General features: G+C 37.6%; 1 protein-coding gene across 1 annotated transcript in view; it reads right to left on the bottom strand.

The window, feature by feature from the left end:
• The window catches only part of LOC136154643 (probable ATP-dependent RNA helicase DDX4), an 85,469-nt gene extending 69,540 nt beyond the window's left edge, over positions 1-15,929 (bottom strand). Inside the window, exons 1-3 of the mRNA XM_065916844.1 lie at positions 15,858-15,929; positions 7,842-7,902; positions 4,594-4,695 (exon numbers count right to left, since the gene is read on the bottom strand). Coding sequence (XP_065772916.1) covers positions 4,594-4,695; positions 7,842-7,902; positions 15,858-15,929 — 235 coding nt within the window. The remainder of the gene's footprint in view (positions 1-4,593; positions 4,696-7,841; positions 7,903-15,857) is intronic.
• Positions 15,930-16,206: the final 277 nt, after the last annotated feature.

Below are 16,206 nucleotides of genomic sequence, written 5' to 3'. Positions count from 1 at the left end.
TTGAACTGCATGGAAGGCTGTTATCTTCTGTATGCTGATTTCACAACCTAACACATTATGATATTATTTTCAGTGGTTGATAAACTATGCATTCTTTTGGATTTTACAAATAGATAATCAAGTCATATGCTGTGCTTTCTTGTCAAGGTCCTGTATCTTCAATAACTTTTTTCTGATTGCACTGGCCTTCCACACAACATTAGGTAGAAACAGAGGTGGTGGAGTAGCAGGCAATGATGATGCCCCTCCTGGACTCCTTCACTGGACCAGTGCACTGTCGCCAGCCCCAGTAGGAAACCGGATCATATTTGCATACTTATTTTGAAGAACTGCCCTGGACCAATGGGAGTGGCCTCCATGGGATGCCATGGGAAGTGGTGCCCACCCCATGGAGCAGCCCACAGCCACGTAACCCCATACATTTTTATATGTTCTGTTTTTATAGTCATCCCATTCTAAATATTTCATCATTTCCACATAAACTGCAATTCATAAACTGAGAAATGCAGTTCCCAAAGCACAAGGGTCAGGCCTCTGTTATTGATTTCTACTTTTAATGCATTTTAACAAGTACAATATCCACCTTAATAGTTACAATATGGTCTACGATATAAATTTTATGATATATCTTGGGCCTTTCCTTTAGCCTTAATAGATTTTCAAATTGTGTATATTTTCTGTATGCTGGAAAAGGATTTGTAATTTGCGAATATATCACTTCAAACACAACTATTAAATCAGGCTTAATAACTGATATTCAAATCTTATATTCAAATCTGTAATCTTACTCATTTGTGGTCTATCAGTTTTTGAAAAATAAAATAGTTTAAAATCCTAATGGTGAATAACTGTTTCACTAGGGTTTGCACATTTTTCCTTATTTCAATTTTTGCCCTGTATAGTTTAAGACTATGCTGTTAGATTCAAGGCATGTTCAGAACTATATCTGCCTTAAGAGTCTATTTTGTCTATTTCTACATCAGCTTTGTTTAATAACGTACTGATATTTTTTCTCTTTATTCTCAACTCTGCATTGAAATGCTCACATAAAATTACTGATACATGTATTTTCACTCCTATCATCTTATTTTGTGTTTTCTCTTCACCGGTTTCTTTCAATGCTTCCTCTTTGCCTCTCTGGCCTTCTATTAGATATCCCCAAAGGCTGTATTTTATTTAATGATCTTACTGACATCCTTCAATGTCACCATGGATACTGAAGCTATTATTAAAATTATTTTCAACCTAATCTCCTTCCTACAAAGTCCTCTCCTCTTTCTACTGTATTTCCTCCACTAGTAAGTTACTTATTTTATTCTTTTTCTGATTACCCCAACTTTTACCATATGTAAGAAATCTTTAATTTCAATCTATTCTTCTTTTTACTAATAAGAACTGACAAAGAACTGTCTTTTCATTTGTTAAAATTTTAGTTCTTTTTATTTCTAAATAACCCTAAATTAATCATCATTATCACTAGCTCATGCAGTCAATACGCTTTCAATTATACCAATATGCTTACGAATTTTGAAATGTTATTTATCTATTTTGGCTCATCATTGCTTCCTACTTTCTTCCAAAGCTCAGTTTCCTTTTTACTAATATGATTGAACAGTCCTTTCCTCAATCCCCTAAAAGTATTAAACATCAACTTTACCCAAAATATTATTTCTAACACCCAAATTATCTGAAAACAGCAGCTTGGGTTCAGAGTTATTCTCCCTTAGTATTCTGAATTCTACCTTACCCTGACCTCTGCCACTACTGAAAAAAATTTATGCTGTTGACCTACTGTTCTTTTATCAGTTCAGTACAGTCTCTCAGTCATGTCTGACTCTTTGCGACCCGATGGACTGCAGCACACCAGGCTTCCCTGTCCAGCACCAACTCCTGAAGCTTACTCAGACTCATGTCCATCGAGTCGGGTGACACCAAACATCTCATCTTCTGTCGTCCCCTTCTCCTCCCACCTTCAATCTTTCCCAGCATCAGGGTCTCTTCCAATGAGTCAGTTCTTCGCACCAGGTGGCCAAAGTATCGAAGCTTCAGTTTCAGCATCAGTCCTTCCAATGAATATTTAGGACTGATTTCCTTTAGGATTGACTGGTTTGATCTCCTTGTAGTCCAAGGGACTTTCAAGAGTCTTCTCCAACACCACAGTTCAAAAGCATCAATTCTTTCTGAGCTCACTTTTCTTTAACAGTCCAACTCTCACATCCATACATGACTCCTGGAAAAACCGTAACGTTGACCAGGAGGACTTTTGTTGGCAAAGTAATGTCTCTGCTTTTTAATATGCTGTCTGGGTCATAGGTTTTCTTCCAAGGAGCAACCATCTTTTAATTTCATGGCTGCAGTCACTATCGGCAGTGATTCCAGAACCCAAGAAAATAAAGTCTGCCACTGTTTTCCCCATCTATTTGCCATGAAGTGATGGGACCAGATGCCATGATCTTAGTTTTCTGAATGTTGAGCTTGAAGTCAACTCTTTCACTCTCCTCTTTCACTCTCATCAAGAGGCTATTTAGTTCCTCTTCACTTTCTGCCATAAGGGTGGCGTCATCTGCGTATCTGAGGTTATTGATATTTCTACCAGAAATCTTGATTCCAGCTTACACTTCATCCAGCCCGGCATTTCTCATGATGTACTCTGCCTATTAGTTAAATAAGGAGGGTGACAATATACAGCTTTGAACTACTCCTTTCCCAATTTGGAACCAGTCCGTTGTTCCACGTCTGGTTCTAACTGTTGCCTCTTGACCTGCAAACAGATTTCTCAGGAGGCAGGTAAGATGGCCTGGTATTCCCAGCTCTTTAAGAATTTTCCACAATTTGTTGAGATCCACACAGTCAAGGGCTTTGGATTTCCTTTGTGGCTCAGCTGGTAAAGAATCTGCCTTCAATGAAGGAGACCTGGGTTCAATTCCTGGGTTGGGAAGATCCCCTGGAGCAGGGAAAGGCTACCCACTCCAGGATTCTTGCCTGGATAGGTGGATCTTTCTCCTCTGGTGAGTTTTCAATTTTTTTTTAATCTCTAGAGTATTTTTTAAGGGTGTAAATTTGCTTTTATTTACCTTGCTCAAGACTCTTATACCTCATTCACTCTGGAAAAGTCTCATCTATTATCTTTGAACAGTCTCCTCTCCTTCTGTTCCTATTCTCTCCTCAGGAGATATTTAACTATATGCCACAATAACAGAGCTAATACTACACCACAATATGATATAAGCAAGTTAAATTGCCTTTGAAAAGCAGCACTGTTGCTGCCCCTCAAAATTTCACATTACATAAGCTTACTGCTTATTCTCCAGAATAGCATCCCTTCGTACCCACTGCACTCAAATCAAACTTTATCAGTCTTAAACAGCAACCCTGTGGATCTCTTCACTTTTCAAAAAGTGACAATTCACTAATCTGCTACATATCTATTAAATCATTATATCAGTTTACGTTCTTATTTTCACTATTCTGTTCTCCTCTGTTAAGAGAGACATGCATTCCAAAAGTGACTTCAGGAGACAATATCTTAGCACCAAGGAAAGACGACTGGAAAAATCTAGGTAGAAAGCCACACTGAAAGAGACACGTGCACCCCAATGTTCATCGCAGCACTGTTTATAATAGCCAGGACATGGAAGCAACCTAGATGCCCATCAGCAGATGAATGGATAAGGAAGCTGTGGTACATATACACCATGGAATATTACTCAGCCGTTAAAAAGAATTCATTTGAATCAGTTCTAATGAGATGGATGAAACTGGAGCCCATTATACAGAGTGAAGTAAGTCAGAAAGATAAAGAACATTACAGTATACTAACACATATATACGGAATTTAGATAGATGGTGGCGATAACCCTATATGCAAAACAGAAAAAGAGACACAGAAACACAGAACAGACTTTTGAACTCTGGGGGAGAACGTGAGGGTGGGATGTTTTGAAAGAACAGCATGTATATTATCTATGGTGAAACGGACCACCAGCCCAGGTGGGATACATGAGTCAGGTGCTCGGGCCTGGTGCACTGGGAGGACCCTGAGGAGTCGGGTGGGGAGGGAGGTGGGAGGGGGGATCGGGATGGGGAATACATGTAACTATATGGCTGATTCATGTCAATGTATGACAAAACCCACTGAAATGTTGTAAAGTGATTGGCCTCCAACTAATAAAATAATATTAAAAAAAAAAAAAAAAAAAAAAAAGATTAGGTAAACTGAAAAAAAAAAAAAAAACAAAAAAAAAAAAAAAAAAAAGAAAGCCACACTGGTATAAGAAGGTATAATGGAATCATGAGAATGCCACTTATTTGTAAGGTCAGCCATCTTTATCAAAGCTCTAAAACGCTTCACAGCATGTAATATTAAAGAACTGCATCATACAAACTGTTAGAAAATTCACATACTCTCATTTAATCTATAAGGAATTACGTACGTCTACAAAATAATATTTTGCATAGCATAAGTCATTATGTACCTGCCAGCCATTATACTAAACCGTTCTCATAAAGTCATAATAAGCTTATATGTGATAGGTGTTATTTTTAATCATTTCTTTAATAAATGAAGCACAGTATTTGCAATCCACTACTAACTTGAACTTCCTAGACCAGATCCTCCAAGGCAGCCTCGGAAACTACCTCTTCCACCTCTTCCGGACGATCCTGAAGCTTCTGAATCACTGCCGACTTGATAACCTGTAACATTAAAACACAAGCACACAAATGACACAGAAACCAACAAAGAAATCTTGGGGACATGGTGGCCAAGTTAATTTAAACCTTGCATAACTCAATGACTTTAATATTTTAAGTCATCAACAGATAGTTACTAAATAGAAATGCTGTGTTTGACCTACAAATGATCAACTTTACCAGTAAATAAATAAAAGCTATGATCTTTTTTTTTTTAATCCACTGTGTGCTTTGGGAACAAAACCTAAACATGACTAAAAAGAAAAAGTGACACCTATAAACACTGTGGTGTTGGAGAAGACTCTTGAGAGTCCCTTGCACTGCAAGGACATCAAACCAGTCAATCCTAAAGCAAATAACTCCTGATTATTCATCGGAAGGACTGATGCTGAAGCTGAAACTCCAATATTTTGGCCACCTGATGCGAAGAACTGACTCATTGGAAAAGACCCTGATGCTGGGAGAGATTGAAGATGGGAGGAGAAGGGGATGACAGAGGATAAGATGGCTGGATGGCATCAGCGACTCAATGGACATGAATTTGAACAAGCTATGGGTGTTGGTGATGGACAGGGAAGCCTGGTGTCCTGAGACCACAGGGTCACAGAGAGCCTGAGTGACTGAACTGAACTGAATGTCCTGAAAATATCAATTAGGCCTAACTGTCCTAATATGTCATCTAGGATCTCTGTTGCCTTATCGATTTTCTGTCTGGAAGATTTGTCCACTGACGTCAGTGAGGTGTTAAAGTCTCCTCTATGATTGTATTCCCATCCATTTCTTCCTTTAGGTCTGTTAGTATTTGCTTTCTATATTTCGGTTCAGTTCAGTTGGGCAGTCTTGTCTGACTCTTTGTGACCCCACTGGACTTCCCATCTCTCAGAATCTCCACAGTTTATTGTGATCCACACAGTCGAAGGCTTTGGCATAGTCAATAAAGCAGAAAGAGAGATTTTTCTGGAACTCTCGTGCTTTTTCGATGATCCAGCAGATATTGGCAATTTGATCTCTGCTTCCTCTGCCGCTTCTAAAACCAGCTTGATTATCTGGAAGCTCTCGGTTCACGTACTGGTGAAGCCTGTCTTGGAGAATTTTGAGCATTACTTTGCTAGCGTGTGAGATGAGTGCAATTGTGCAGTAGTTTGAGTATCCTTTGGTATTGCCTTTCTTTGGGATTGGAATGAAAACTGACCTTTTCCAGTCCTGTGGCCACTGCTGAGTTTTCCAAATTTGCTGGCGTGTTGAATGCAGCACTTTCACAGCATCATCCTTTATGATTTGAAATAGCTCAGCTGGAATCCTGTCACCTGCACTAGCTTTTGTTGTCGTGATGGGCATCTACGTTGCTTCCATATCCTAGCTACTATAAACAGTTCTACAGTGAACACTTGGGTACACGTGTCTCTTTCCATTCTGGTTTCCTCAGTGTGTGTGCCCAGTAGTGGGACTGCGGGGTCATATGGCAGTTCTATTTCCAGTTTTTTAAGCAATCTCCACACTGTTCGCCAGAGTGGCATACTAGTTTGCATTCTTACCAACAATGTAAGAGGGGTCCCTTTTCTCCACACCTCCAGCATTTATTGTTTGTAGACTTTTTGATAGCAGCCATTCTGACCAGTGTGAGATGGTACCACATTGTGGTTTTGATTTGCATTTCTCTGATGATAAGTGATATTGAGCATCTTTTCAAGTGTTTGTTACCCATCTGTATGTCTTCTTTGAAGAAATGTCTGTTTAGTTCTGAGTCGTTTATTTTTCTGGTATTGGGCTGCATGAGCTCCTTGTGGGTTTTTGATATTGAAATTTGCTTTGTTTGCTATTATTTTCTCCAATTCTGAAAACTGTCTTTTCAACCTCCTCATAGTTTCCTTCGTTGTGGAAAAGCTTTTACATTTAATTAGGTCCCATTTTGGTTTGTTTTTTTTTTTTTTTTTTTTTTTTGCTTTTATTTCCATTACTCTGGGAGGTGGATCATAGAGGATCCTGTTGTTATTTATGTCAGACTGTTCTGCCTATGTTTTCTTCTAGGAGTTTTATAGTTTCTGGTTTTACATTTAGATCTATAATTTATTTTTAGTTTATTTTTGTGTATGGTGTTAGAAAGTGTTCTAGTGTCATTCTTTTACAAGTGGTTGACCAGTTTTCCCAGCATCACCTGTTAATAAGATTGTCTTTTCTCCGTTGCATATTTTTGCCTCCTTTGCCAAAGATAAGGTGTCCATAGGTGTGTGGATTTATCTCTGGGCTTTCTGTTTTGTTCCACTGATCTATATTTCTGTTTCTGTGCCAGTACCATACTGTCTTGACGACTGCAGCTTTACAGTATAGTCTGAAGTCAGGCAGGTTGATTCCTCCAGTTCCATTCTTCGTTCTCAAGATGCTTTGGCTATTCGAGGTTTTTTGCGCTTCCATATAAATTGTGGAATTATTTGTCCTAGTTCTGTGAAAAAATGTTATTGGTGGCTTGATAGGGATTGCATTGAATCTATAGATTTCGTTGTGTAGTATACTCATTTTCTCTATGTTGATTCTTCCAATCCATGAACATGGTATTTTTCTCCATCTATTTGGGTCATCTTTTGCTTTCTTTCATCAGTGTTTTACAGTTTTCTAAATAAAGGCCTTTTGTTTCTTGAGGTAAATTTATTCCTAAGTATTTCATTCTTTTTGACGTAATGGTGAATAGGGTTGTTTCCTTAATTCCTATATCTATTTTCTCATTGTTAGTGTATAGGAATGCCAGGGATTTATGTGCATTAATTTGATATGAGTTTGGTTTTAAATAGCTGCTATCCTGACAGGTCACCATCATTGTAACCTGCTTCAGCACCTGAGTCTACTCTCCTACTGCCTTATATCAGGAATTCTGACAATTCCCATAGCAGCCTGAAAGCCAAACATGCAACTTGGAGGCTGGGGAAAGGTTTTACAGCAAGCCCACTGAATCGAAGGATACACTCTAACATTACACTCTCTATCTCTCCCTTCCTTTAATTCTAAGAGGCTCCCAACCCAAAATATTCAAGCCAAAACGTCTCACTAGAAAATTTAAAAAACACCTTTGACAAGGTATCTATTAGTCTGCTTCTCATCCAGTGGATGAAGCCCTTAACCTAAAAAGAGTTCTGCATTTTTGCTTTAACACATACCTGATGATGAAGCCAGAGTCCTGTTAAAAGTGTCTCCATTTGCTCCAGAAGAATACCTATCCTGTAAGAAAAAAGAAAACACTAGTTTTCTACTTTGAATAATAACAATGAGTAATCTATCTCATAAATACTAGAAAGTTTTAACAACTGGGTTTTGTCCAGAAAAAAATAATTAAAGATTTCCTGGGTCGCTGCATGTTCTTTTATTTACTACTCTAAAACACCTTCACTTTAAAATTCTATGTATAGCATACTAATATATCACTTAAACAATGGTCAGCAAACTATAGCCACAAGCCAAATCGGGTGGGCTACCAGTTTTTATAAATAAAGTTTTATTGGAAAAAAGCCATCCTCAACTCATCTAGGTATGGAACAGGCTGCTTCCTCTCAAACAAGTTTCCAATACTAAAGGCAAAACTTTTGAACAGAGCTCTGAGATTCTTCAAAATCAAATTCAATAATTTAACCACAAAAAGTGATCTAAAATTTACAGATAACACTTCAATTAACTGACTGAATTAGACAAATCACAGTATTTTTGTCAAATAAGTTTCTTTAAATAAACTTAAAGCTGGAGGGAGTGCACCAAGGTAGGTATTAACATCGTCAGGTAATACTTTTGCTCCAAAATTTCTTGCACAAAAGACACTGACTTTTAAAAACTACCTTTATAAAGCTCAAAAGACATTCAGTTATTTTTCTAACTTACTAAAAACATATGATAAAATCTTTGAAATGGCTTGGGATTTTGATAACTGCTACAGTAAAAAGTTCCAATTTATGATTACCATAGATGATAAGACAAACAAGAAAAGTAATCCAGCTTTCCCTATTTAAAGTGAAACACTGAAGACTTTTTTTCTCTTTTCTAGTATCCAAAATACTACTGGATGTATAGAGCCCCCAAAGAGGCTAGTTTTACAAGTGTTATAACACTCAGCATAGAGCCCCCAAAGAGGCTAGTTTTATAAGTGTTATAACACTCAGCTTCACGTAACTGATAAAAAGTAATGAAACACTCTGGCACCAAACAACTGAAAAATTATTGTTACCAAACAATCTTCAAAAGATGGAATTTAACATCCCACACACATTCTATGGCAAATTTTGAAAAAAAATTTTCAATAGAATTCATCTTTCTTCACAAAAATCCTTAATATTTTTCATAATCTTAAAAATAAAGTAACTTCATACTCCCTTCCAGCTACTGTACCATTTCTCTGCTCCATTATAGGCAAAAAAATTTGTCTACATTTGCTGCCTCTGTTTTCTCACATTCTGTATTTCCTTCAAGCTACTCTTGCTAGCCTCCATCCTCACCACTGCACTGAAAAAGCTTATAGTAAGCCTATTATGTAATAAAATTACTACTTTTAAGCTTCATCCTGCCAGAGCTCTCAGCAGCATTTGAAACAACAGACTATCTACTTGCTTCTCTGGCTTAGGGAACACTTCCTTCCCAGGTTTTCCTCTTGCCCCATGGCCACTCCCTCCACAGTCTCCTTTGCCAGCTCCCCAGCTAATGTACCTTTAAAATCAAAATGCCCCACAGTTCATGGCAGAACCCTCTAAGTCTGTTTTATTCCATCCAACTTTACCCACTCCACTCTCACAGATTTAAATCCTATTAAAAGAGATAAATTCCAGATTTGTACCTACAGCTCTGATCCCTCTCCTAAGCAACAGCTAATGACTAGTACCCTTACTTAAATCTTTTCTTAGGCATCTGAAATTCAACACTGCAAATACAGAATTCTTGATTTTTTCCCTCCCAAACTGGTTCATCTTCCAAATATTTCCCATTTCAGTAATGAGCACCATCATCCATCTACTTGCTTCAATATAAAAACTTAGCATCATTCTCACTTGCATTCCCCATATCCAGGCCATCTAGTTCTATCAACTCTATGTCCACTTCTATCTTGAGGGCCCTCTCCCTCTCTTTCTTTTCTCTTTCCTTCTCAGATTTCACTTTCTACAAATGTTGCCTTATCTTACTATAGTTTAGCCATGCTAGAAATTTGTTGCTGTTCAGCCAATCAGTCATGTCCGACACTTTGTGACTCATGCACTGCATCACGACAGGTATCCCTGTCCTTTACCATCTCTGAGAAGTTGTTCAACGTCATGTCCATTGAGTCACATGATGCCATCCAACCATCTCATCCTCTATCATCCCTTTCTCCTCCTGCCATCAGTCTTTCCCAGTATCAGGGTATTTTCTAATGAATCAGCTCACCAAAGTATTGGAGCTTTAGTAACAGTCCTTCCGATGAATATTCAGGATTGATTTCTTTAGGATTGACAGGTTTGATCTCCTAGCAGTCCAAGGAACTCTCAAGAGTCTTCTCCAACATCTCGGTTCAAAAGGATCAATCCTTTGCACTCAGCCTTCTTTACGGTCCAACACTCACATCCATGCATGACTATTCAAAAAACCATAGCTTTGTCTAGATGGCCCTTTGTTGACAAAGTAATGTCTCCACTTTTTAATATGTTGTCTAGGTTGGTCATAGCTTTTCTCCCAAGGAGCAAGCATCTTTTAATTTCATGGCTGCAGTCACCATCTGCAGTGATTCTAGAACCCAAGAAAATAGTCTCTCTGTTTCCATTGTTTCCCCATCTATTTGCCATAAAGTGATGAGACCGCATGCCATGATCTTCGCTTTTTGAATGTTGAATTTTAAGCCAGCTTTTCTACTCTCCTCACTCGCTTTCATCAAGAGGCTCTTTAGTTCCTCTTCGCTTTCGGCCATAGGGCTGGTATCATCTGCATATCTGAGATTATTGGTATTTCTCCCGGGAATTTCGATTCCAGCTTGTGCTACATTCATCTTGGCATTTCACATGATGTACTCCACATATAAGTTATATAAGCAGAGTGACAATATACAGCCTTGACGTACTCCTTTCCCAATTTGGAACCAGTCCATTGTTTCATATCCAGTTGTAACTGTTGCTTCTGGCCTTGCATACAGGTTTCTCAGGAGGCAGGTCAGGTGGTCTGGTATTCCCATCTCTTTAAGAATTTAACACAGTTTGTAGTGATCCACACAGTCAAAATCTTTAGCATAGTCAATGAAGCAGAAATAGGTGATTTTTGGAACTCTCTTGCTTTTGCTATCCTCCAATGGATGTTGGCAATTTGATCTCTGGTTCCTCTGCCTGTTCTAAAACCAGCTTGAACATCTGGAAGTTCTCGGTTCATGTTGAAGCCTAGTTTTGAGAATTCTGAGCATTACTCTGCTAGAGCATGAGATGAGTGCAACTGTGTGGTGGTTTGAAAATTCTTTGGCATTGCCTTTCTTTGGGAATGAAATGAAAACTGACCTTTTGCAGACCTGTGGTCACTGCTGAGTTTTCCAAATTTGCAGGCATATTGAGTGCAGCACTTTCACAGCATCATCTTTTAGGATATGAAATAGCTCTATACTAGCTATAGTAGCAGAGAAGGCAATGGAACCCACTCCAGTACTCTTGCCTGGAAAATCCCATGGATGTAGGAGCCTGGTACGCTGCAGTCCATGGTGCAGCTAGGAGTCAGAGCCACTTCACTTTCACTTTTCACTTGCAGGTACTGGAGAAGCAAATGGCAACCCACTCCAGTATTCTTGCCTGGAGAATCCCAGGGACAGGGGTGCCTGGTGGGCTGCTGTCCATGGGGTCACACAGAGTTGGACACGACTGAAGCGACTTAGCAGCAGCAGCAGCTATAGTTTGATTGAATAACGTCCACTCAATGATATCAAGCCCTCATTTCTGAAAAGTGTGTTATATTATTTGGGGAAAAAAAACAGTTCTAGCCGATATAACTAAGGATTTTGAAATGAGGAGATTACCCTGGATTATCTAAGTGGGCTCTAAATGTCATCGCAAGCGTCCTTATGGAAGGCCAAGGGTATTAACACAAACAGAGAAGGCCCAGTGAAGACAACAGAAAGAGATGCAGCCACAAGCCAAGGCTGCCTATAACCACCAGAAGTTGGAAGAAGCATGGATTCTCTCCAAGAGCCTACTGAAGGAAAACAGCACTGCTGAGACCATGGTTTCTAACTTCTGGCCTCCAGAACTGTAAGAGAAATTTGTCTGTTACTGTAAGCCATCTAGTTTGTGATAATTTATCATAGCATCTATAGGAAACTAGCACATTGTACTTCTTCCTGTTGTCCTGATACCCTAAGTTCGTTCTCTCTTCAGATCTCTGCACATCATGTGTTACTGGGACTCTTTCAGGTCTCCGGCTCATGAGTTATAGTCTCAAGGAATATTTTCCTCTCCATCTGATCTAAATCTACCCATACCAATCTTCTTCTCCCTCTCTCCCTCACACACAGAGAGTTTCCTGATTATTTTATTACTATTATTATTTAATAATTTTCACTATTAGTATATGATTTGTAATGTGTTTATTCTGTCTCCTCCAGTAAAATACAACATCCATGCCAGCAAGCCCCTTATCTATCATGTTTACCACTAGCTCCAGCATCTAATAAGGCTCAAAAAAACTTGTGGAATGAGTCTTAGGTCTTAACATTACCTATTTTTAGAACACTTAGCTATAAAACATTTATAACCTCTTTACTCATCCAAGTGAACCAATTTAGAAATTTTAAAACTTAACATTATTTCAAATATTATAGATTTCAAAATAATAATTGTGGATGCACTAATTATCTTAAGCAGTTTCCACTTTAATCACAAGAGTATATATGCCATCTGAAATATGCCAGAAAAAAGGCAAAACGATCAGACAGAAGAGACGAGTGTGTAGACTCACTGGTCATTTAATAAGAAATATTACAACTAGCAAGGAAACCCAGTATCCTGTTACAGTCATCACGCTCATTCATTTCATCTCTCACCCCAACAAGTGTGCGCACAATATGCAAAAGCCTAATAGATGGTGACTGCAGCCATGAAATTAAAAGACGCTTACTCCCTGGAAGGAAAGTTATGACCAACCTAGATAGCATATTAAAAAGCAGAGACATTACTTTGCCAACAAAGGTCCATCTGGTCAAGGCTATGGTTTTTCCAGTGGTCATGTATGGATGTGAGAGTCGGACTGTGAAGAAAACGGAGCGCTGAAAAATTGGTGCTTTTGAACTAAGGTGTCGGAGAAGACTCTTGAGAGTTCCTTAGACTGCAAGGAGATCCAACCAGTCCATCCTAAAGGAGATAAGTCTTGGGTGTTCATTGGAAGGACTGATGCTGAAGCTGAAGCTCCAAAACTTGGCCATCCTCATGCGAAGAGTTGACTCGTTGGAAAAGACCCTGATGCTGGGAGGCATTCGGGGTAGGAGAAGGGTATAACAGAGGATGAGATGGCTGGATGGCATCACCGACTCAATGGGCATGAGTTTGAGTAAACTTCGGGAGGTTGTGATGGACAGGGAGGCCTGGCGTGCTGCCATTCATGGGGTCTCAGAGTCGGACATGACTGAGCGACTGAACTGAACTGAACTGAACCATTTCTGGACTACTCTAACTGCTAGATTACCAAATATTTCCCAACCTCACATTTTGAATTATTCTATCCCTACATAGTACACTCACTTCAAAAACCAGCATTGGAAAGTTCTAAAAACTACCAGAAAAGCAACCTGTTAGTTCAAATTTATATAAGCCTGTGTTAATACTAAATCTCCAAAGAAGGATCCTTAGAAGCATTCAGAAAAGGCTTATCACATAATAAGAACCTCTTGCATAGCACAGGGAATTCTATTCAATACTTTGTGAAGACCTATATAAGAATAGAAGATAAAAAAGAATGAATATATGTATATGTATAACTGACCTATTTTGCTGTACAGCAGAAACACAACATTGTAAATCAACTATACTCCCGATTTTTTAAATTAACAAAAGGCTGATCACAGATATTATTACCAATCCAAGATGATCTCAGAGGCAATACAAATTGCACAAAAGGGAAGCCCAGTTGCTTCTTGAAACAGAAATCCAATTACAACAACCAATCTAATGGTGCCTTTAAAAGAAAACGGGCTGAAGACCTCAGATTTCTCCTACATAAAAATGTCATGCGTTCATCCTTAGCGTCTACACACCTTATTCAAGGAAGACAAGCAAACAAAGCCACTGAATGCATCATGTTTCTTCAAGTTAAGTAGGTCAAATTACTAACTGCACACCTAGCACCAGGTGTTAAGTTTGTGGACAAATGCAAAAAGTTTACTACAAATTGGCCACACACAGATATGTACTAAGAATCGTAAGGTAGAAATATTAACATTAATATTAATATTAACATTAACATTATTAACATTTACATTATTAAATAATGTTAATGATGTACATTAAATATTAACATTAATATTAATTAATATTCAATCAGTATGACCAGCATTGAGAAACAAAGTTTGTTACTGAATAGCACAAAGACTCCCAAAAGGTAAATCTGGAAGCCTGACAGTTGACCATCCTCAATTTCAGACACCCTTTGCAATAACCATGCACAACATTCTACAGTGCAGTATACCATTTGAATAATATTTAGTTAAGACAAAATCTCATAGTAAGAAAAAGTAAAAATTAGACAAGTCCAAGTGGAAGAACATCTATACGTATGAGTTAAACTGTGTGTTACAACAAATCTACCAAGAACCTGGGGAAAAAAGAACCATAGAAAATTATTTGACCAAGTAATTCCATTTTTGAAAACAAATACTCCCAAATTAAACAATAAACTGTAGCTATTCATGACAATACTACAGTGTAAAGATAAAACTTTAATTTCTACCAAAAGAAAATCAATTATGCTTTGGTAGTTCTAGTCCATTAAATACTACATACCCATGTGAAATTATTTTTAGGAAGTTAATAATATGGAATAGCTAGTGCTGAGGAGTGAAAAAGTTGAAATCAAAAATTACTATTACATACAATCATTAGAATCCATGGAAAAATGTGTTTGGGAAATATAGAAGAAAATTTACTAAAACCTCAACAGAGCATTTGTGCTAGTGAGTGAGACTATAGGTAATATTTCTCCTCTTTTGGTCTTACACTATTCTTATGATACTGTAACATAAAGAAGACAATAAAAAGATAACATACAAAGAAGTTATTTCTAAAAAACGTCCCAAAGCAAGAAACATGATAAATTCAGATTAACATCTTAGGTATTTTAATCTAAAGTTTACATGCAAACAGGCCAAATTCAAGAAAGACAAAGAATTAAATTTTATGTTTTGGGGTAAATTAAGAATTTCTATTAAGACATCACTTGAAATAGAAAGTGTCAGAATTGACTAACATAAATACAAACTGGAAATCCTAAAAGGAAAACAAATTGACTTTTGGAGACATTTTCAAGTAGATAAAACTTATGTAAAAGCAATCCATTAAATACACTGTCTTCCAAAGTAGACTCTCTTCACCATCTTAAAGTCAAAACTAAGAGATCCAAAGAGATCCAAAAACCCACTCCATAATCCCCTCAGGTAAATTTCAGTGTAACTCTTCAAAAGCTATTGAGGAAAAAGATCTGCAGATTTGTACATCTGAAGATCAAACTGATGGTACCATCTGAATCAACCTAATGTTTTCATCTTGAGAGCCCTGCTTATATAAAACCAAATTTCAGAATTCAAACTGCCACCCAAAAACGAATTTTATTTTTCCATTTTCTATATACAACTGTATCTTAGAGACATTCAACCACATTAACACAAGCTTGCTTTCACCCACAGTAAGTTCTAAATCATTGAGATTTAAATTAAGTTGCTCATAATATTATACCCGTTTTAGGTTTTCATTATTAAATTATTATTAAATTAATAATAATTAATTATTAAATTATTAAATAATTGTTAAATTATTTCTTCTATTTGAGGCTTAGCATGCTTCATCATTCCCTATAAGACAGTTAATAACAATCACATGGAGAAGCACAGCATGCTTCTCACCACAGATGAACTTTCTCACCACAGAGATTTTCAACTCTGACAAAATCTGCAGCATTCAATAACTAAAAACTTAAAATTTTATTACCTTCTCAAATACAGGAACATAGGAAGACATATGAGGGTTGATTATTTCTGCTTCCCAATCTTCATCTCCCATGGCGGCTTCCAGTTCAGTTTTTATAAAAATACAAACATGCACATTTAGGCTCAGTCAGAATCAGAGATCAAAATTTTACCTTTAAAAGCATAAATCATCATTTCACACATATACCTCCAAGATACACAATTAACTGTTGATCCTCCCCAAAAGTTTTTGCAAAAAACTTTTAAAGTTTTTAAAAAAACAATTAAAGATTTGTTTCTTACTGAGAGATACCATTTATATTTATCCTTTTGGCTCAGACGGTAAAGAATCCGGCTGCAATGCGGGAGAC

The sequence above is a fragment of the Muntiacus reevesi genome, chromosome X (assembly GCF_963930625.1).
Source record: "Muntiacus reevesi chromosome X, mMunRee1.1, whole genome shotgun sequence".
NCBI classification, from domain to species: domain Eukaryota; kingdom Metazoa; phylum Chordata; class Mammalia; order Artiodactyla; family Cervidae; genus Muntiacus; species Muntiacus reevesi.
Note: the sequence above shows the minus strand (reverse complement) of the source record. Positions and strands in the feature narration are given on the sequence as shown.